At 36.5% G+C, this 24,265-nt stretch overlaps 1 protein-coding gene across 1 annotated transcript in view; it reads left to right on the top strand.

The window, feature by feature from the left end:
- Positions 1–24,265, top strand: part of LOC108242109 (protein kinase C-binding protein NELL1) — a 328,852-nt gene that overhangs the window by 65,370 nt on the left and 239,217 nt on the right. The window contains exon 4 of the mRNA XM_037979812.1: positions 19,803–19,973. Coding sequence (XP_037835740.1) covers positions 19,803–19,973 — 171 coding nt within the window. The remainder of the gene's footprint in view (positions 1–19,802; positions 19,974–24,265) is intronic.

Below are 24,265 nucleotides of genomic sequence, written 5' to 3'. Positions count from 1 at the left end.
CAAAGAGATCAGGATGAGCACCACCGACTGTTTTACCGAGTGGGCTGTCCCACAGGACAAGATCCCCCACTACCTTTTCTCTTTGAGGTGCCAACCTTCCCTCCCGGTGACTTATTAGAAGCTCAATCTCACTTGGACGCTGCAAGTCCTCCAATTCAACGTCTGGGAAGAAGTAGTGGAGTTTTTCAGCTTCTACTTCCTTATGCACCTGGGCGATTTCATCCAAGCCATAGCACACCAGTTCATGTGATCGTTCTGACCCCTGTCCAGTTTTTATGCGCACTCTGAGGAGATACCGCTTTGTTTTGACAGACAGGGTCATTCCACCAACACCATACAACATCAATGTCACCCTTTCACTTCTAAGTCGGAGTCTGTTGGCAGCTTTGTGGGTGATATAGTTTGTATCAGAAGCAAGGTCTATCAGTGTGCCAATCTTCTGACCCGCATTTGCAGTAACTTTTAGTAGCATTAAAATGACTGGTAACTCATCGAGTCCATTCTGGGCTGTGAGCTGTGAAGGTGGTGTGGTGCCTATTTGAGCACTTCCATTTGTGAAGGCTTTCCTGCATCTTTCTGCCATATCTGGGGACAGCTCCGACAGGAATTCTTCTTGCTCAGAGGTCAAATTACTCTTCCTGTCACTACTTTTCTTGTCTCCATTCTTTTGAGCACTTTTGGGGCAGAGAAGATAATGGTGATTGTTGAGACCCCCTTTCTGGCATTCTTTGTTCCTGCAGATATATGTGCTCTTACAGTCACCTTCATCGGTATGCCAGCCAAGACAATTTGTGCAAGCACCAACACTTTTCAGAGTGGCTCTTTTTTCTGGTGTACTCATTGACTTGAACTTTCTACAGAAATAGAGCTTGTTTGAATGCTTGCCATCACCACAAATGTGGCATATACTTTCAAGTTCCCTTTTTGTAGTCTTGGTGGAGGCATACTTTTTATCCTGTTTTCTTGGGGTGCTGTCCATTTTGTCCACAACTTTCAACTGTTCCAATCTTTCCAGCACGTCTTCTTGTTTTTTAAGGAATGTGAGGAGTGAATCAAAGTGATTGTCGGGTAGTACCCCATTTTTGGGCTCCAACATGTGATTGAGCCAATCACGTTTCACAAAATCTGGAAGCTTGCTTTCTATTGTTTTTATTACAAGTGGATTTTTTAGTGCGCCAACACTGTTCAGGTCTGTCAGATCTGCAAGGGCCTTTTCAACAGACTGTATCAAGTCGATCACTTTGCGAGGCTGATTCCCTCGCACGGGTAGTATCTTATCAAGGTCCTCCAGGATCTCAATGACAATTGTGGATTTATTCCCGTACCTGTTTTCCAGTACCCTGAACATGTCCTCAGATGATGAGTAGGTTGACAATCGTAAGTCTTTCACTATCTTGTCTTCTACACTGTCCAGCAGCTGTAGCTTTCGGACTTCAGCTGACCCCGTTGGTTCACCCTGCCTTTGTAAATTCTCCCAGTCTTTTTTCCATCTGTGAAAGTCTCTTTTATCACCGCTGAATCTGGGCAGTGAAGTGGGCTTAATTTTGACCACTGCAGACACGGTTGCAGGTGGGGCAGGCCCCCCATTAGCAGCAGACTGCTCTGAAACATGCCTTGCCGTTACGAACTCTGCCTTCCTCAGTTCAAGTTTGAGTTTCACTGTCTTCAGTTCGAAAATTCTGTCATTAAGAGTCCTCCGATCCTCTCCAGGAATCCATCTCTCCCACTCCTGCATTGTAGTGACAGTGTTTTTTAGTCGGCTCTCCAAAATTTCCATGTGGACAACATAACTCTCATAGTGCTTGCTCAACACTCGTAGATCACTTGTTCTTTCCGCAATCTCCTCCGTTTCCACGATTGAAGATTGAACTTCCTTTTTTCCATATTTTGACCACAAGGTTGTCTGTACATTGTTTCTGATGAGTTTGAAAGTCTCCTCAGCATCTTCACCATATTTTTCAATCTCCTCTTGTAACTCATGCATTCTTGGCTCTTCTTCCTTTAATTCTTCTTCAGTCAAAGCAGCCAGATAATTGTCATTAGCTCCATGTAGTTCTGCGAGAAGTTCAGACAGTTTGTTGAATTCATCCATCAACTCTCCTTGTATCATCGCGTTTGCATTACGTTTAATTAAGTTCACTTGTCTCGTGAAGAGGCTTTTTGCAGTTGTGCGCTCTTTCTTGAGTTGTTTTATTGACTTGTCTTCAGCCATTGTTCCACTTGCGTCCTTGTTAGCACTGTTTGGTAGCCTTTTGCTTTTCCGTGTGCTGGCGCGTGGTTTTTGACTGTCAAGTTATTTCTCCACAGGATCCAGGTAACTTGAAAACCCAAGGACAAACAGACGCAAGTCTTGACTCAGCTTGAAACTTTTTATTTATTTTTATCTTCTTTGAAGCGACAGGTCAAAAACCTTTGAAGATCGAAACAAAAAATTAAACAATTTCATTTCTAATTTAAAGTTAAATAATATTCACTTTTAATTCACTTTAAGTCTTTTACATTTTTAACTATTTTGTACTGTGTACTTGCATCATTGTAACTGTAAATATTGTATATTCTAAACAATGTATTTTAAGTGCTTTTAAACATCCTAAATCATTTAAATAATCTAATCAATGTACATTTTTAAAGCATAATTATCTTTACATTTTTCACATAATTAAATTACTTTTAATCAATGAATTGCTTTTAAATCTCAGTCATCCCCAAACATACACCAACCAATATATTTCATCTTTTAATTTACTCAGTATAAAGGCTTGACATGGTCAATCTAAGCCCACAAATGTTCAATTTCATCATTACAGACAACTTTTTAAACTATTTTAAACACATGATTTAGGAAAATATTCAACCAAAATTCATTCTAGAAAAGGGATAAATTACTATTAGTATTTAACATTGATAAAGTCATCTTTAATTTATCTTTTAATGAACAACAAACTTGAGATATTTTAACTACTTCAACAACAATCCTATAGTGTCACTTCAATGATCTACACTGTTTGCTTTGACAACATGATTGACCAGCTTTCCTCCTTAAATTCACTTTAATTAAACCAAATTTTGGTATCTTAGCTTAACTATAACCTAAACTTATACATACTTACTTTACTACTCACTTAACTATGTCTTTTAACATTCTTTTTTAACAGATTTGACTCACCAGTGGCCTGTCTGTGTCCATTCTATCCTGCTGGTTGTTTGTTTGACTCCACACCTGTGTCATTAGTACAGGTGGAGGTGGAGCATTTACCTGGCCTTGTCTAGATTTAGCACCATCTGGTGGTCACATTGAAAATGGGTCAAGTTGAGAGAAAGAGAGATGGAGATATGACAGATTAGAGAAAGGAGAGAGGAAAGAAATGACTGGTAGTGGCACTGGGTCTCAAGTTAACTTAACAGTGTATGAGCTATAACAACTGTTGGTCAGGTTGTTCACCAGTATAAGCTTCATGGAATAGTAACAAAAAGAAAAAAGCTGTTGATGAAAACTCATATTGAACTAGAGCACAAACCTCTGATAAGGCCACACCAGGATTAAAAAAATAGCACATAACCTGGATTACTACCAAGATTTATTTTATTGGTTTTTAGTTAGAGCACTAGGTCAACTGTGACAATGACCTTGGACCTCATGACCTTGAAATCAACTGTGATTTCCCTTGACCCATCAGGTCACTTGCAGAGTTAGAGCATAGGCTGATCTGTGACCTTGACCTCTGACCTGATTACCACCAAAATGTAATCACTTGTTCTTGTTGTTTGAGTTATCTTGTACACAGACAGACAAACAGACGCTACTGAAATCATAACCTTCTTGGACGAGGTTATTAGGATAGTCACTTCAAGGGGGGTGAATATTTATGCAGTCACTTCTTTTACATACCACATTTTTATTTTATTTATTTATTGGCAAAAATATAAATTTATAATGACCATAATTGATTTAGGACAACAATAACAGCATAAAACATCCAAGAAGGTGAATACTTTTCACAGGCACAGAATGAGTTGATAAATGTATGATCAGTCTCTTGCCTTTCTTTTTAAAGTTAGTTTTTTTTCAGTTACCTTACGCTGAGAATCTGTGGTTTGAGCTGTAAGATGTTTCACTGTTCAGGCGGCTGGGTCAGTAGCATGGTGTGTTTGTGATATGCTGCTTGGACAACCTGTTCTTATTCCAGGCTGTTTGGCTCTTTGGCAGCAGTGCTTTGATTTACCAGCAGCAGCATTAATCTGTAATGAAAAAGTCTAAAGGCTTTCGTCTACCTTGATTTGTGACACCAGAGGGGTCCCAAAACAACTACAGAGTGTGACTGGCTGCTGTGGCACATTGCTTGTTTGGACAGGAGAGTTTTGTGGCGTGTTGTTGACAGTCTAGGTAATACTTTTCTGTAATTTATGTGCCATAAGCTCTGAGCTCAAAGCAGCAAAAATATTAGATTGCTGATAACTGACCAGATGCCTTTCTTGCTCAAATTTTAGATTAAGATCATTAAATTTTCAGAAATTATGAAGTTGTGGCTGTTTTGATCAAACTTTGAAAATAATATTATATGCAGCTTTATGCAATATCACGAGATTTCATCCTTAGAGTATGCATTGTTAATGATTCTCAGCTACTACCACATCAAATTTTAGCTCAATGTATGCAAAACTAACTGAGTTATAAAAGAATGGCTAATTCAGAAATGCAATTTATATACTGAACATTAAGGCAGTGGTTCCCAAACTGAGTTTATGACTGCTAATTTGATCAATTTTAAAAACGTATGCCCAAAGTGTGCAATTAGCAATAATCTTTAAGCTTTATTTGATTTCTGGAAATGATTTTAAGACCCCAAATTTGTATCAATTCAATTCAATTCAATTCAGTTCAAAAATACTTTATTTATCCAAAAGGGAAATTAAATAACAAATAAAATTTAAAATTAATTCAAATATAATAATAATTATTAAAATGTTAATTCACATTTAATTAATATGAATTAAAATTAAAATATAAATTAAATAATAAGTACCATGACTAACAGTGGAGTCCTGAGCCAATATTTTGGAACCACCGCATTAAGGCATCCAAAATGGGTCACATATTAAATACTATTGCATGCTCAAGATCAGGTTTTCAGTTGCTACTCTTATTTCTGTGAGCTAACATCAAAAAGTTTGTCAAGTGTAATGAAAAAGCCTAAAGAACATAAGAAAACCAATTGGAGAAGAAACTGCAGCAGCCGCTCTGCTTCCAACTGAGCAACAAGGAAGAGATATTGTTAGGCTCACCCTGTAGGCTACTTCCTGGATAACTTTTCTATGTTTGACATTAATTTGAATGACAGGGAACCCCTGGATGCCCCCTGAAACAGCCAGACCTCCTCTGCCTGTCCAGCAGTCTTCAGACCCCAGAGACACTCCTACAAAGTTTTGGCTGCCCTCTTTGTCTTTCTCAAATCTGTTTCCCCAAGACATCATCTTCTGAGAGATGGGTATTACCACTGGCATCTTTTGATAGTATAGATATGATCTTTTTTTTTTCAATCACTCATATGGAATAATTAATTTAAAGTGTCAACGGATTTATATGACTAGAATTTCTCATTTGTTTCCTTACTTACAAGGGCTATGGTGCTCCAGTTCATGTTTGTTTTGTTTGTTTTCAAATTGTTTCAATCATTGGTTTGATGGATTGTGAATGACTCAATCACTGAATAATTCACTGCATCTTCCTATCGAGGCAGTCATTTCTCTGTTTGTCTGTGCAGACAAAGAGGACAGAGTCTATGACAGTTTGAGCATTTTTTTTCTGATTAGCTTTTTTTTCCATATTTTAAGCAAATGTGTAAAAAGTGCATTTTAAATCTTACAGGACCAGAAGTATTATCATGCTCAGTCAAGCTAGTTCTTATTATCTCCCACTGCCAAAGGTGAAACAGTAACAATGTTTTTGCACGTTTGAGAGTGTGTGAGTGTGTTCATGTCTTTGTTTTAGCAAAATATCTCATGAACCACTAGACATTTTTTAACTGAAATTTTCAAAAAGCAATCACTGCATATACAACTACGACTGATTCATGTTTGGAGTCAAGTCCATTCAAGATGGCCGCCACAGCTAAGCAGCCTTAGCCAACTCAAAAATAGCTATAATTCAGTCAGTTTTACAGCTGTTGAGCTAAACTATTATGTGATAGTAGCTGAGATTCATCCTCAACTTGTACTTTAAGCACAAACTGATTGAGTAAGATCGGTTTTAAGAACTTTGCCATGAGCTGTTGGAGTCAACTATGTCTGTTAGCAAAATATCTAATAAACCACTTGACAGATTTTCAGTGGCAGCTGGTGGTGATATTGGGTGGGTGTTCTAACATTTGCATTATAGATTCCTGTTGAGTATGTTTAGACAATTAAAACACCTCATCTGACATACAATAAACAAGCATTAAAAACAACTTTATGTTCTTTTTTACTACAGTGACATTACCAACAAGAGTGGCAACATATTCCTCACACATGCTGGTGTAGATTCTCTCTTTTTGAAAATTTTTTTTGGATTCCTCACACTGAAAATCAAAAAAAAAAGGTTCAACTCTAGACTGCACTATATGTCAAATTATTTACCTGTTTTTTTCATAACTGATTTCCAACACATTGTACCCAAACTTCGTGATGCAATCAAACTGAAATAATTATTATTAATTACACTAATAACAGACAGAAAGTACTGGAAAGCTCTACAAAAAATGTGATGTGTTTTTAGAAGTACATACCTTATTTAAATAAAAGCTCATACAATGACTTTTGGTCTGTGTCTTTGAGAAAATTAAAAAAAAAAAACCTCAGTCTCATAGTCTCAAGCACTGAAAGTGTCTTTTTTCCTTTTTTTAAAGAAAAGTAAAAGAAAAACAACTCTCCCCTCCAAAAAAAACAAAAAACCCAACAAATAAGAAACATACAAAAAAACAATACACAATACATCACATTTATGCTAGTGTTCAGTATTACTTTGTCTGGAGTCTCTATAGTCCTCAAACATACAGAACATGTCACATTACATATGCTCTCACTAGCTGAAGGCTTTGGCTGAAAATAATTAGTCCAAATGAGCAGAAAATTGAAGAGGTGTGGTCCAACATCTATCAATCACTCAACCCCATAAACATCAATGAAATCTTGTGCTGCCCTGTTTGTGCTGTAAAAAACGAGACCATTAAGAAGGATTCTCTGTTTCTCTGGTGTCTGGTTCTGATGCTGTTTTAAATGTCACCAAAATGGAAAACAACAAGTTTAAACATTGTTTGGCCCTCTCAAGATGACTGCCACAGCCAATCAAAATTAGCCAATACAAAAATGGCTAACACAATCCATTTTACAAAAGTGAGCTAAAATTTGCCTTGGTAGTAACTTAGAATCATTCACAATACCTACTTCAAAAGCTACACATTGCAAAATGTTTTTGCTTAGGACTTTAGTATTACCCTCCACAGTCAACACTGTTTGTCTGTTAGGTAAATATCACAGACACCACTGGACTGATTTTAGATAATCTTTCTGAAAGTAATCAATGGATGTACTTTCACAGCTGATGAAGTTTTGAAGTCAACCCTGTACAAAATGGCTACCATACAAAAATGGTTATGATTATGATCTTATCACCTTATTATATCTTGTTTTGTCACACACACACACACACACACACACACACACACACACACACACACACACACACACACACACACACACACACACCTGTCAACCATTTGTATCAGCTCACTTGCTCCACTTGCCAGTCATTACTCCTATTGAATATATCCTACCTGTTTTTGCTCATTTTTTGTCAGATCCTCAAATGTAAGTCTGTTTTGTCCTGGGGGTTTTGTTACACCTGCCTGTTTGATTTAGTTTAAGTTTTTTTTTTTTAATCACTTTGCATTATACCTGCTTACCTGCTGCTCTGTAACACTGGACCCAAATTACAAAGACATCTTACAAGATTGCGTTGTAAGCTTTAATTAGTAATTACATAAAATTACAGATTTAACCATGGTGTTTATTAGTTTGGAATAATGCATCTAGATTTATAAAACTGTCTGTTTACTAACTCTACACAATTAGAAACTCTAAAGTTGTGACATTTTGTGAAGTTTTGGAAGATTCCTTATTGCAGAAATAGTTTACTCTGCTGCACCCCATGTGCTAATGTTTCCCCCTTTTCTAACTTGTTCATTGATGGTTTAAATCTGACACCATCATCACACTAAGAACCAAGAACCGGAGGTAGTCTGTCTCGTCCAGTGCTTCCCTGCTAATAATGCACCATTTAACACAGTCCTAACTGTGAAAATGAGAATTGATTTCCTCCTGCAAATTGATTTGTATACCTCAAGCTGTGCTCAGTTGTGAAAGTTGCACCTGTCTGCCATTACTTTTCAATAAGATGGAAAAATAAATAAATAAACAGGAATTCCTATCAAGAAGAGTCAACCAGTGACAACTGAAGTGTGATAAATGCAATCAAACCTGCTCAGATTTTTCAGGTCAGTTCCTAAAAGCACCAGTCTGTTTGGCTATCGTGGTATCTAGTTCATTTCCTCCTCCCATTCCACGGCTGAGCTTCAGAGGGCTGACCCTCCCTATTGAGTAGATAATTGGCTGTCAGCTGCCCTCCATAAAATAGCTGCGTGACACTGGAGGTGAAGAAAAAGGACAGGATGATATACTGCTAACCCAGCATTCTCAGGCAAGCATTCATTTCCAAAACTTTTTTCTCTTACTGATGATGCCACTGCATTTTGATGAAGACCACTTGTCACCTCAACAGCTTCTTCTCGGAGCTGTCACAGCCTTTTCTGCTGCCCACAATTTTTATCTCCAGGGACAGAGTGTGCCACCCTGTGACTGTGGCTGTTTACTTATCATTTGAATCATCACCACCTCGTCTGGTTTCAGCCCACCAGTGTTGTATGTGAAGACACTGTGTTGAGGAATAAGGACTAGCGCTAAAAGTTCTTATGTATCACAAAAACAACACATTTATTCTTGTATTCTACTACAGCTACATCATAAAATTAAAGGTGTAGAATTCCTTGAATGAATGTGTACCACATGCTACCTATTGTTAGATTAAGATTATGTTCTGTTGAGAAATGAAGAATTATAGACATTTTTGGTTAAACCTTGTAAATGACATTATAAGCAGTCTCTTGCAATATTGTGATATTTTGCAGGATGTGTTAAAACTCAGAGAATCTGTTGAGGTTGACTCTAAGTTATTACCACACCAAAAGTTAGCTCTAAATATGTAAAATTCGTTGAGATTTAGACTTTTTTGTGTTGGCTAATGTTGATTAGCTGTGCTGGTCTTTTTAAATTGCGGTGACTCCAAAAGTTAATCAGCTGTAGATGTATATCCAGTGATTACTTTCAGATACTTTTGTTACATTCAATCTGGTGGTTCATAAGATATTTTGCTATCAATCCTACAGAGTTGACCCTAACAGTTGAAGGCAAGGTTTTAAAAACAGATCTTACTTAATCAGTTAGCACTTAGAGCATATGTTGGAGGTTACTCCCATCTTCTACCACACCAAATGTTTGATCAATATCTGCAAAATCTGTTATAGCTGTTTTAGTGCTTGGTGAGGTCGCTTTTCTATGGCTGTCATTTTGATATTTTGCTTCTGCTACTGACAAACAAATGCACATGAACTTGTTCACACACACAAAGACAGGCAAAAACATTGTCCCCTTTTGTCTTTGGGAATGGGTGACAAATAGTTTTATCACTCTTTATCTTTAATTTCAGAATATACTAATATAACCTTTTTTTGAATAATAATAACAGAAATATAGCTTTTTTTTTCTTCCTATTTTTCAAGGGGGAAAGCAGTACCTGCACAAAGGCATCAAACATTAGAAAAAATCTTTACAGTTCCTGTAGGCAATTGAATGAGATCTTAAAATTACTGCTTCAGCAGTTTGCAATGACATCAAAAATGTTCAGGCTGATGAGAATCTCACAGGTAACACCACAAAGCAGAAACTCAATAATGGAAGCAGGAAAAAAAACTAAACTGTCAAAAGTTTATAAGCCTTGGTCTTTTTGGGAATGCCATCCTATGAGCTACATTGAAAAGACAATAAAAAAGTGGTAGTTCTATCATCCAGTTGTGCTGCTTGTACTGGAGGCAACGATTATCATTAAAACCATTTCTAAAGGATTGAAATCAGCTCTTTGCAAAACAGATTCAGGTTTTACTTTTCTTTTTCTTGTGTCATTTCAGATCATTTTCAAGATAGTAAACTTGTTAACAGAAGTGGTGCATAACTTTTTAGTCGTTGGAGTATGTGTTGATGGTGACTCTGACAGTTCTTAACCCAATTTTAGTAGTTTCTGCGATCTCTAGATGTTTTCTCTGCTTGATGCATGCCAATGATTTGACCCTTCTCAAACAGACTGACATCTTTTCCATGACCACAGGATGTCTTTAGACATGGTTGTTTAAGAAATGAGAAGCAACTCATCGCACCAGTTGGGGTTAAATAACTTGTTGCCAGCTGAAACATAATCACTCATGCTGTAATTATCCAATAGGAGGCTTGTATCTATTTGCTTAGTTAAATCCAGGTGGTGACTTTTTTTTTTGGCCAGGCAGAGTATGTAAAACTGACATTTTTGTGTTAGCAAAGGTTGATTAGATGTGGCAGCCATCATGAATCTGGTTGATTCCAGAAGTTAATCCATTGTAGATGTACATCCAGTGATTACTCCCTGAGCATTTCATTAAAATCCTTCTTTTGAGTCATTAAATATTTTTCTAACACACACAGAGTCAACTACTTGATCACCCACTTTTTATGATAAACAAACAAAAATAGATTTAGCAAATTTCACCAGGTACATGTTCTTTAAAATAAAACATTATTGTATGACACACACTGTGTTATAGAACAGTTTTTATAGAACTGCCTGTTTGGTGAAAGAAATCTTTGAACACCAAATGCAGGAATTAAACAAGAACAAATTTCTTAAATGCTTCAGGAAACATGATTAGAATGGTGTGTTTGGGTTAGGATGTGAGATCTAATTAATGGAAATACAGAAGAATGCCTATGCAGTAACGCTTAGGTGAGTGCTACATGTCAGAATAACTCCCACATGAGTTTTCTAAAAGTAAATTGCACAAAATGATTAATGGTATTCACTCAGAAGTGGTTTAAATGCTGTGGCTGATTAGTTCATTGTCTTACACCATTCTGTAAGTACAGCCTACAGTTTGATTAATGTTGTACCATGTCACTTTGCAGAGTTGCTGCAATAAGCTGTGTGTGTTCGAGCACTCTTGCCCAAACTCCTTCCTTTTCACTACAATATATTGACTTTTCTTGTGTTTTTATTTCAGCGGTATATTTTGACACTGACTTGAAAGCTTGGCACCATGGATGGCTAACATTTAGTTAAGGCTCTTAATTATACCCAAACCGTAGGTTAGGTAAAGTGTAACTTAATTTGTCAAAAAGTTTGAGCCGAAGTGTATGTTAAAAGAAGTTTTGTCACAACCTTTGTATTAACAATGCATTAAGAGACTTCCTCATGTTTAGAATCCCCCAAAATTTCACTTTTCTGGCATGATGACAGCTGCGTTTTGGTTCAGGCAGTCAATTATATGAACATAAACTTACTTTTTGTGCCTAGAACTTATGCAGTGAGAATAAAATAGATAAAATTTGTAAGCACACTGAAGTAGTTTGCAGGACTTTTGTATCTCATATTCTGACATAGACCATAATGAGACCAAAGCAAGTTATTGTTGGAATTGCTAGAAAAAGGCCTATATAGGCATGTTTTAAACTAAGATCAATATGTTGAGAATTGACAAAACTGAAGCCATTTTGTTTAAACCTTGAAAATAATATTATGTGCCATCACATGCAATATTGCAATATCTTGTATGAACCTGTTGTAGATGTCACAGGCAAAGGTTTTTTGCTTTACTTTTGCCTTTGGAGGCAGGCAATGAGTCAATGCAAGTAACATATTTTCAAATAGGTCTTGATTACTCAGTGGTTTCACCATGCCAACAAATAGTGGCCAAAAAGTGTCCCATCATTACATTTTTTTTAGGTACCTGATATAATTCACAAGGACGTCGTGACTCCCCTAAAATCTTTTTACATTCAAACTAGACAGCTTACCTCTTAAAAACAGTAAAGAATGTGGCTTAAAAGTGCATATTTGTGCAAATTTAGCACACAGACACAATTTTGCCTTTTCAATTATTTAATCTTTGTGGGGTGACAATCTTTATTACTGTTTTTTCTCATTACTCTTTTTCTGTAAGCATTTGACATTGAAAATGTGTATCTTGTTTTTATCTCAAAAACTCATTTTAGAAAGCTCAAATGCAGTTAAATGTAAACATTTGTTTTATAACTGCACACACTATTCTGTTCTGTATTTTTACTAAACAAAGGCCTAGTGTAGTTTTGACATCACATCTAATTTATACCATTTTCACAATTGTTCTTAACCAGTGGCATCCCTATTTACTATTTTGTTTGATATGCAACATATATATATATATATATATATATTTTTTTTCTTTCCTTTTGTGAAAGCTGTGTATGCTCTCTGTTGGAACCAGGACCATGTGGCTTGATTTAGTAAAACATCAGCTTTAAACAATGCTGCCTAAGAAAGCATCATCAAGGAAAAAACACATTTGAATCCAATTAAGTTATTTTTTTTTAATTCTTTAGAAAAACAAAAATATTAAAATAAAACAAATCTGTTCTATTTTTTGTTTCTGTCATGCTGCCCTAATAATAACAAACTGATTTCCTGCTAATAGTCTGCAGCCATCTACCCCCTCCCATTAGATTTTTTTGTAAAACAGGAGTGCAATAGCTGCCACTAAATAGTTCATAAAATAAACACTCGCTGTGAAGTGGAGTTAATGCCTTTGATGACTATTTCATGAGTCAAATCAGAATAACAGTGTTTCTGCTCATTTGGTGATTTCAGGCCTCTCGAAGCCCCGAGGAGGCTTCCATCAGTGGGAGAGGCGAGGCTGGAGAGCTCTCGTTCTCATTTTACTCCTCGTTCGATGCAAATGATTCTTCTCCAGCTGACAAGTATCAGCGACTCTGGCTCTGGGAGCATGATGAAGATGGGCTGTCAGGTCGGCGCCCAACACAGGCGCAGAGTGATGTATTCATTTAATTTCAGAGTGATGACACGGTGTATAAAAAGTGCAGAAACTGGCCAGTCAAAGACATACTGAATCTACCTCTCTGCCTCTCACACAAACAAACCTGTGAGGAAGCAGCGACTTCCTAATGCATGCAAATGGGAATGAATGTTGTAAAAATACATTATCTTGTAAGGCTTGTTAATTTACTGTGTAGTAATTGTTTTAGTATTAACACAGTTAACTTGGTGGGGGGTTGATGTGCCATCATTAGCTGGAGAGAAAAGTTTAAGCTGTGATGAACCTACGAGGCACCAGATGCTCATTACCTTCATTCATTTTCTTTGTTTATTTTGGTTGCAGCAAAGAATTTGCTTACCGTAATTCTAAGTGTGCAAAAAACAGTTTCAAAAGTTAGGGAAAGATATGTATAGGTTCATGTCAAACTGTTGCCTTTTTCATACAAAGCATTATAATATTCAATCATATTAATCATGGTATCTTTTTTATTTTGATACCAAAAATGAAGAAGTTTTAGCCTGGGCAAACCTTAAAAATAGCATAAGGTGCAATCTCATGCGATATTGCAAGACGTCATGTTCAGAGTATGTGTTGTGATAGCCATTTGTGTTACTGAATGTCGGTTGGTTTTGGCTCCCATCTTCAATGGGGTTGATTCCAAAAGTTAATCGTTGTAGTTGTACATCAAGTGATTACTTTTGGAGAGTTTCATTAAAATTTGTTTAGTGGTTTGTGAGATTATTTCCTATCAGGCAGACAAACTCACTCACATAGAATATAAAATAGTGCACTACACAAAGGCAGTATCAGTTGAGGGCAGTAGTAGACTAAAATAAAACAAGGAGTATCAGTAATTGTCATAGTGAGTGTTGTAAATGTATGATAAATGTCAAAATGATATAGGGAGAGACATTCTGGACCCAAGAAAGCTAGACATCTAATGTCTAAAACAGGTGAAAGGCAATGAAGAGCTGCTCAGTGACAGAGAGGTGGAGATGTTGGGAGGTGGTGTAAAGGTGAAGAAGATTAGAAACGTGCTGAGAGGAAAGAGTCTGAAGGGATCCGTGGGTGAGGGGAAGAATCCTGTGTTTGATCTGGGACTTAATTCACAGCCAGAGTACATGTAGGTGGAAGAAGGCTGGTGGTGAGGATTTAGTGAGGACGACAACCTGCTGGGACAGAGTTGGACCTAATGCAACTTATCTATAACTCTGGGAAGGACTATACTGCAGTAGCTGAGGTGAAAATGGATAAATGCATGAATAAATGATTCAGCAAGAAGACAATAATTGAATGGCTGCAGGTAAAAGGATGGTGTAGAAATGTAACTATTGTGCATGTGCTATTGTTTTCCTGTTTATAGTTTCTTTCGTACTTTTTTTTGCAATCAAACTACTGATACCTTGTGCCATATACCATTCATATATATCAAAACATTAAACTTGATTGGGAATAGTATTCTATATTTTGTAACCTTTATACTTTTTAAAATATTTAGCTTCAATTAAAATTAAATACTACATATAAATACATTAAGATCTCTTCAAATAATTCCAAACATTTCTTTTAAAAATCTGCTTAATCATACTTGATCTATTTTTGTGTTCTTGGGCTACTCTAGCTAGTTTGTTACTTTTAGTTTTTAGCTTCCATTCTGCTCCTTTTACATTTTAGCTCTGGTTTTGCTCATTTTAGCTGCTGTTTTGCTGAATTTTAGTTTCAGCATCTGCTTTGCAACCTTTAGCTAGAATTTTGCAATTTTACCAGTTGTTTAGTTTATTTTAGCAACTGTTGTGCTAATTGCTAAATCTGTTTCAATAGTTTTAGCTTTAGCATCTGTTTTGATCATTTTTGCCTCTGATTTCCTTGTTTTAACTTTTAACACAGGTTTTATCCAGGTACACTGGTTTCCTCCTACAGACAAAAAAACATGCGGTTGGTTAAGTTGGAAACGCTGAAGTGTAGATGTGAGTGAGTGTGAATGGTTGCTTGCCTCATTTGTCTTTATGTGTCTCTGTGATGGACTTGTGACATGTCCAGGGTGCAGGGTGCAGCCTGCCTCTCGTACAGCGACCACTTGAGATAGGTACTGGAATGAAAAAAAGCAGGTAAAAAAAAGGTGGATGAATGAACTCAGTTTAGGCTTCTTCAGCAAATTCATTTAGCTCTCAGCACTGACACTGTATTTTTACAGAAACTGCTGTTTCTCTAGTTACGTTCTATATTCAGAACATGCTATATATATATATATATATCAGCAGTTTATATTTGTTTCACATTATCATGTAAGGATAACTGGTAGTGAAAGTACAGAACTGTAAAATGCATTAAATGTTTTAAAACAAATACAATTTCTGATACATTTCTATCTAAAACTCAGTTGAAAACATTTTTCATGGTTTATGAACTGTCCTTTTTGTTCAACTTTAACCCCCTAAGCGGTCTGTATTACTAATCTGTGCATGTTCATTTGGCATTTTTTGTTTGTGTTGACTTCTTATGAATTCTTCTAAATTTTGTTCATTTTTCAAACAGAGAAATGGCTAACCCAGCAAACTTACAATCTCAATTGATATTCTGTGAAGTGGGCACACTCTCCCTCTTCATAAATATGCATGAGAGCTGTTGAGCATTGATATTTAATGGGTGTGATCCTTTTGTGAAACTTATTTCTTAAATTTCTGATTTTAATATACTGAGATACGTGACATCTTCAACTAGGTTAAAGTTATGTATTAGGGAACAGTGTTTCCAGAAGCAGTGTTCTCTTTTTTTTTCTTTAACTTGAGTTCACTTTGGGACTACAGGTTCCAGTTTTGGGGTCATATACCGCCACAGGGAAGCTAAAATGTCATGACTGGTTGCCTGCGGCTGTCAGGCTGCTGGTGAATGTGATTATCTGGCTTTTAATGTACCATGACTGATATGGGTGAAGAGGAGTGCCCACATAGTGTCGACAGGAGATTCAAGTCATACAAATCACAGTAAAAAGTGAAGATTGCTGTTGAAACGGAGACAGAAAGGTTTCTCGTTTTTGTGCTCAGATTCAATTTGTTTTGCTTTAATATTGCACTGAGAAACATTAGCTAGTAAACCACAATTTTAATGTGTATCATTTGACCACAAGTTATAACACAAATAGGTCAGTCATAGGCTACATTCACACTGCAGGCAAATGCGACCCAATTCCATTTTTTTTGGCCCTATGCAACACATATTGGATATTTTTTTATGGTAGTATGAACATGACAAATCAAATTTTTTTATATATCAGACCCAGGTCTTTTCCATTTGTGGTACTGAATCAGATACATTTCCGATGTTTTTCAAAGCGACAACAGTGTGTATGCCCATGGTATCAGGTATGTATCTTGAGCAAAAACCAGAATTAAGTATTAAGACCTGCAGTGTGAACTTAGCATTGTAGGCAGTTATGCATGTGAGAACAAAACTTTTTGAAATAATGATGTGAAAAAATATACACCCAACTTGCCCAATTTTTTTCCCCATATTGGTGATTCCACTTTCACTTCAACTTCCAAAGGCCTGGGAGCTTGAGGGTTCTACACAGTATCTTAGCTGCTCCTACGATTGTGCTCTTCTGGACAGAGATCTATGAGGTTGTTCCTGGGATTTTTGGAGCCATTCTTCCAGTTTAGGACTTACAGCACCAGTGACTAATGACCACTGGCACCCCTGAAGTCTTAGCTCTCCACAATTCCTCTATTTCCTATTTCAGCCCTCCTTCTTAATGATGTTACAGTCACATAGGATTGCTACATCATTATTACTGCCTTCTTCTGTAGCTTGTCGACCACCCCAATGGCCAGTTGGTTAGCCATCACCTGTTTGTCAGTCTGGATCTGGAAGTCCCACACTATCTTAGCCCTGCCATTCTCCACCACCTTAGGTATATTCTCCCACTTTGACTATGGGAACTCCAGTCTATACCTGGCACAGATATTCCTGTACATTATTCCAGCTACTCGGTTATGGCATTCCATGTACACTTTGCCTGGTTGCATCTTACATCCTGCTATTATGTGCTGGACTGTCTCAGGGGCATCTTTACACAGCCTGCATCTTGGGTTCTGCCTGATATGATAGACCATGGCCTCTCTTGCTCTTGTGCTTCCATAATTAGTGCCTCTGTGCTGTCCTTCAGTCCAGCCCTCTCAAGCTACTGGTAGGATTTGTTGATATCAGCCATTTCCTCAGTCTGCTGGTGGTACATGCCAGGCAAGGGATTATCTTTGCATGATGGTTCCTATTTTTTCCTCTTCCATGTTGGGTTTCTGCTGCCTGAGACCTTCATTTAGCAAATTATCATTAAAAGGCTTTCTTCCTGATGTACTCCAGGATCTTGGTTGTTTCATCCTGTATAGTGGCTCTGATGCTCACTAGTCCTCTGCCTCCCTCCTTTCTTTTATTGTACAGTCTCAGGGTGCTGAATATGTGGTGAAACCCTCTGTGCAATGTGAGGAGCATTCTTTTCCTGATATCTGTCTTTTATGTCCTCATTTGGCCAGGTTACTATACCAGCAGGGTACCTGATCAATTGCACTGTGATCATCTATGTGTAGATGGCTTGGACTTTGTTCTTGTCATTGAGCTGGCACGTCAGGGCCGGCCTCACTCTCAGTAGGTATTTGGTTGTGGCTGACCTCAGCCTCATCCTGGTTGCCATTTGCCTGTGGGATTCCAAGGTATTTGTAGCTGTCCTGAATGTCTGCATTGTTTCCTTCGGGTAGTTCAGTCCCTTCAGTTGTGATCACCTTGCCTCTATTGGATACCATTCAACTTCATTTATTCAGTCCAAATGAAATTCCAATATCCTTGCAGTATATCCTGGTAAGGTGGATCAGTGAGTCGATGTCTCACTCACATACAGCTGTTTGTCATACAGCTTGATGTCATTCATGTAGAGGAGGTGACTGATGACTGTTACACTTTGGAGCTATGGAAGAGGGCATAGTTAAACACACACACACACACACACACACACACACACACACACACACACACACACACACACACACACACACACACACACACACATATATATTCCATCCTGTAATCCATAATAAAATTGCAATTTGTCACATAAATATTGAACTGAAACTTAATTAAAACAATAATTATTGCAAGGGTTTTGTTAAGAGCTGTAAAGGTATAAATATTTTGATCTTCATTATTGCATGACTCAGTTAATTACACATTTGCTTCAGCAGTTGAGTCTTTTCTTATCTGTTTTAGAAATTTGGGTCCAGCTAAGAAATGTGTCCTTTTACGTGATTAAATTACTCAGTATTAGTGTCCAGGTGGGTTAAAGTTAAAAATACCTGTTATCAAAATGATGCTCACAATATTCTCTTTCTCAAGAAGAAAAAAAAAAACAACTAAAAATGAAGAAACTAGTAGATACAAAATATAGATAACTTTGTCTCTGCTGACAACACACAAAGTAACAAGTTATCAACTACCATCTAAGAAAAACTATGGTTAGGAGGTACAATTTCTTAAAATATTACAATAATCAGGATAATCAGGTGAACAAAACATTACTAATTGTATAAAGTTGATATGCCTGCATGCAGCTCTTGCTTAAACTGTGCAAAGTGGATTGTTTCACACCTTACCAAGAGAGACAGCGGGAGCAAGTACAGCTAACTCCTGTCAGACTTTCTCAGACAGCTAAAGCTTTTTATGCCCCAACCTTGGCATCAGTTTTGTGCCTTGATTGCTTGTGATACTGTCAGCTGTTCTGTTGAAATCTAAAGTCACTGAGTCACAGAGTGCAGAACATGCATTCTCACTTTCTGCAGGTAAGACTGGTGGAATAGGAATCCAATTATGCATTCATTTTGGTTATGGATGGTTTTCTTTTGCAAAAATAAAAATGTCTTTACTATGATGGTATTTGTTGTATTTGAACTAAACAAAAACCAAGTGGACAAACAATATAGCTGATATTATATAGTAACATTGATTAAATCACCCTGTTAGGCTCTAATTAAGACAATAAGGCAATAAAACCCACCCACTACTCACAGGTACTTTATTTTCTCTGCTACTGGAAGGAAGTTAAAAATTCAGTGGCTCATAACAATTTAGGGTTTTCCTAATTTCTGTTTTGGACAATTGCAGGCCCAAAATATAAACCTCAGCAGATTACGATTTTATTTAGTTAAATAAAATGGTATTCATCTTAGACAGGTTGTGTTTGTTTAGCTTTAAACAAGATCAAGGTGTCAGTTTTATCTCTTTATCTTTAAAACTTGCTAACGCTGCAGGATGACTTCAAATATGCTGAACATATTCAGAACCCAAGTGAAGAAAAAGATTTTTAAACTCTGTGGCATAAAAAACCCAAGCAACAGTTTTCTTTTTTCCTTTCTCACTATGCAGATATGTGAGATTACTTTTTGGAATTGAAGAAACTTTCCCCATTAAGAAATTCTTTTGTGCATTTGTACAAAGAAAATTACTCATAAGAAATTATAATAAAATAATCAGTTGTAAAAGACCTTGTTCACATAGTGTGTTTTCATGAGATTTTCTTGGAATCTGAGCATCTTCAACTTTTTCTCCCTGCAGTTACTTTGAGTTGGAAAGCAGTGGAGTGAGAGAGGAGATCCGCTACCACTACCGCTTCAAAGGCAAGCCGCGGTCTGAGTCCTTCCCTTACCGTCTCGCTGATGGCCAGTGGCACAAGATCGCCCTCACCATCAGCACCTCCCACCTACTGCTGCATGTCGACTGTAACAGGTAAAACACACAGCATGTGAAATGGCTGCTTTTAACCACTTTTCTCTGCCGTGACACATCCAATGAGCTGTCTGTGTTTATCAAAGTAAATAACTGGTTGTTACTGTGTCAGTGAGGCTGATGGATTGTTTACAGTTCTGGAAAGGAAACATTCAAGGGCAAATTAGTGCACGCAGAATGTGAGCAGGAGGTGGTTTATTCATAGAACATCCTGTATAACTACAATATGTAGAACGTACAGTATGTTAGGTTGACACTCCTCTGTGATGTGGAAGGAAACAATGACATAAATGCCTCATCAACTTACTAATGAAGGCAGTAAACTGTCAGAGCTGATCTTTATGCATGCACTTTAGCTGTGACAATCTTTTCAGTTCTCCTCACCAATCTTCTTTAGAAGCAGGAACCTGTTCACTTTTTTAAATTATTTCTTTGATACTTCAGTTGCTTACAGGTGTACTGTAAACAAGCTGTGTAAATGTTATTAAAGGTGATTCCCTGTCACTAATGATGAACAAAATTCTGCATGTTTCACTGAAGGATTTATCTCATCTCGATTCCTCTCAGGTGCCTATTACACCATTAAGGTGTAGTTGATAGGTTGTAAGTTAATTATCAAGAAAATAGTATTCTGTAGGATGAAACTGTAATGAAGGTGAAGTGTGAGTATTTTAGGGAGATAGAATTAAAACATCCTTAAACATTTAGTTTTCCTTGAGATAGTTAAGAGGGAAAGCTTACTTTGTTGCTTACCTAGTTGTGATTGTTAGTGGTTTTAATCAAGAGATTAAAACAGAGATGAACTTTTCATGTTTTATTTATATATGTTATATTTAAACACAATAAACATTAATTAAACACTTGATTCAGTGGTTTAATTACCTCTTCATGTTCTGCAGAAGCCTGTTAATCAGCCATTGATCCAAATCAGGTGTGTTGGAGCAGGGAAACAAGTAAAACATGCAGGATAGTGGCACTCAAGGACCAGGATTGCCTACCCCTGGTCTATGCATACTACCCCATATTATGGTTCTTAAATGGGGTACAAGTACCACTGGTAGTATTTAGGATCCCTCTAGTGCTACTCCAAAATACATTTTGTATCATCTATTTACAATTTAAAAAATAAGGTAATTAACCAGCACAAACTAAACTGTGAAGCAAACCTAAAAAGCAAATGAAAAAAGAGACAAAAGAAACAATTGCTTTAAAAAGAAAAGATTCAAGTTTCTTCAAATTTCTGTTCAAATTTGTGAGGCAGAAGAAGAGCCAAGTCTTATCTTAAGCCTGTATGTCACTGGGCTGAGACTGTAGGCAACTTGTTGGAGACACAGAATTGCAAAATTTCAATTGCAAATCTCAAATTGTCACTTGAAATTACACTGAATTGGTCTGTACTATACTGTTATGTACAAACATGACTGTAAATAAATTGAGTTATTTGCGTTAGCTCACTGATTCGGGTAAAATACTCACTAGTAAAACAGCTGACTCAGATGAGTCATTTACATAAGTTTTACATATATAACTTACATTTAACATAAGTCAATAATTTGGTTTGTTTTATATTTAATTTGCACATTTTCCATTTTTTTTCCAACATCCATAAGTTGTTTGTTTATTTATTGTTGTATTGAATTGTAAAATAAACATCTCAGAATAATGCAAATCCACCCCCATAGAGTTATTTATTTACTAATTTATATCTAGCAGTGGGGTAAGGGTTGCGGTGTGATCGACTCAAGTGAACTGGATCACTTTAGTGAGTGACTCCGATTACTCTGAGCCCATAAAGTGAAGCCAATTTACCTACTCTATGAAAAGAAGTGGGAAAAAGTGCCCACTTCTATATAAACCCACGCCATCTCCATATTTTACCAGTATTCATCCAGCTTCGTCTTTAATGTAAACCTTTCCTAATTCCAACAATAAACATATTTCTAGACTATATGCATCACGTAAAACGCAAGAACCCTAATTTTTTAAAGAAATTCTTGAAAGCTTATTTTTGAATGTCTGTTGCAATAAGTACAGCTTAGTCATTTTTGTTGTGGTCATTATAAAAAGTTTGAGAACCACTCTAAATTGCCATTGTTTTATTTATTTATTTTTTATTTACACAGTAGTCACAATCTTTACAGACCAACTTGGTGCTATTTTCCATTTTTTCAACCTTTTTCCTTTATCCTTTACCTTCCTATTATTTTGCCTAAAGCAACATTGCCTTCTGCATGTTTTTGTCAGTAACACATTAACAAAACCATTACTGGGCTTCTTTATAGGCTAATTATCTGCAAGCAATAGCGCCAGGTTAGTTATGAATCTATGAAGTACTGTTCACCCTGAGCAAACACAGGCACCGACAAAACCTTCAAACCTCTGCTCTCAGATAAAACACATTCAAAATATCTGCAGGTACATAAATATTTTACCGTAGGAATCAGTAACTAGAAACATCTCTCAACTCCACAAGGTCTTAAAGTGTTTCATAAATAGTTAAAGAATCAGTGAATGTAAGATTCTTTAAAATGATTCTACCATAAAATATTATTACCTGCAGGGATATGATCTTATTACACTTTATTCTTTTTTCTGCTGTTAATCATTTTGTGCTCCTTATCATCAAAGGTGCTACAGTATGTCAATAAAACAAAGTACCTGCTGTACCATGAAAATCTGTATGCAATTTCTGTTTTGGTTCTGCTGTTAACCCTCTATGGTACACATTATGGTGTCAAATAAAAAAATTAACTATTTGGATGATTTTCCTGCTTTACATAAAACACTTTAACAATGTCAGTACATATTTTTTTTATTTTATTAATCTTATTATTTAAAAGTTTGTTGACTCAAGGCAACATTGTACCATAACCGACAAATTAATTTGACATTGCCATGCAAAAACAAGAATATATATTTTATGAAAACATCAATTTCTTTAACCAAACACATGCAAAAACAGATTTATCAAGTTTTCCATGCAGTTTTCCCATTGCGCATTTTAGATTGAATAAAAAGTCACATCTCCATGTCCATGTGTTGCTTTCACGCAACAACATATCATCATGGAACACAAATGTAACCAAAATATATATTTTTAAAAATGGCATCAAAAGATTAAAGTCAGCATTGTTTCAAGGTAAAACATTAAACATCACTTTATTCTAATATGCACCCGATTCTGGCAAGCATGTACATACACACAGATAGACCATGCATGTACACAAGTACATACACAAAAACAACCATTGTAAGGACATAGAAAAAAAAGTTACAAATTACATGTGCTATTATAAATTTACCAATCAGCCAACTCTAATCCAGCCTGCTACTTTACCTCCATTTTCATCATCACCAAATTCCTCATTTTCACTTTTATCTGCTTACTGTTGATTTTCTACTATCGTTGTACTTTTGTCTTCATCCTCATTTCTGTCTTCCTCTCCATCCTCACACTCTCCCTGCTGGATTGTCACTATGACCTCATCTTCCTTATCTCTATATAATAGCTCAACCTCACTCACACCAGCTGGCAGTAGCACCTGTTCTTTATACCCTTTCTGAAGGTATATAGAGAATGTGTGAATTCTTCTCCTGCATTACATCATAACGTGCACAGGTATATATATATATATATATATATATATTCTTTACAAATAAGAATAACTTGTGAAGTATTTGCAAATTGTATTCCAACCTGATATGCCTGGTATTGCCTTATGATATTCTATTTCAGTACAATGTTGCCTCAGGGCAACATGCAGTTTTTTGTAATTTCCTATTACATGTTTGATAACATGTTGTGTAAAGATTTGGAAATTACTTACTCAGTAACCACTGAAGGTAATTCAGATTTTTTGGATGTGATGATCTGGGTGAAAATAAGTGAAAAATGCACTTTTCTGTAGAGAAAATGTGGGGCTGTGAAATGTTCACATGGGATGAACAAGGAAGCAAAATGAACCCTTGTGGATCATGTGACTACTTTTTTTTCATTTTCATTGGTTAGTATTTGGGTCCCCCTCCCCTGTAATAGCATTGACCAATTAAATGTGTCTCCTTCTGCAATCTGCAAGTTTGAGTGACTACTGATTTAGTATTATAGCAATATTTTGATGTGGTATTTTTTTGCTATCAAATAAAGTGAATTATGTGCATTTTCTTGAGTACCTGGGGTAAAAGATTCTGTCCATTTTATTGGCTACCTGAAAAGTAACAGCAGTGAGTACATCAGTGAAAATTAACTAAAATTTATGCAGCATCTGCACAAAGTAAAAAGATTTTGGAATATT

Source organism: Kryptolebias marmoratus, linkage group LG15, assembly GCF_001649575.2.
Source record: "Kryptolebias marmoratus isolate JLee-2015 linkage group LG15, ASM164957v2, whole genome shotgun sequence".
NCBI classification, from domain to species: domain Eukaryota; kingdom Metazoa; phylum Chordata; class Actinopteri; order Cyprinodontiformes; family Rivulidae; genus Kryptolebias; species Kryptolebias marmoratus.
This window is presented reverse-complemented; position numbering and strand designations above follow the sequence as displayed.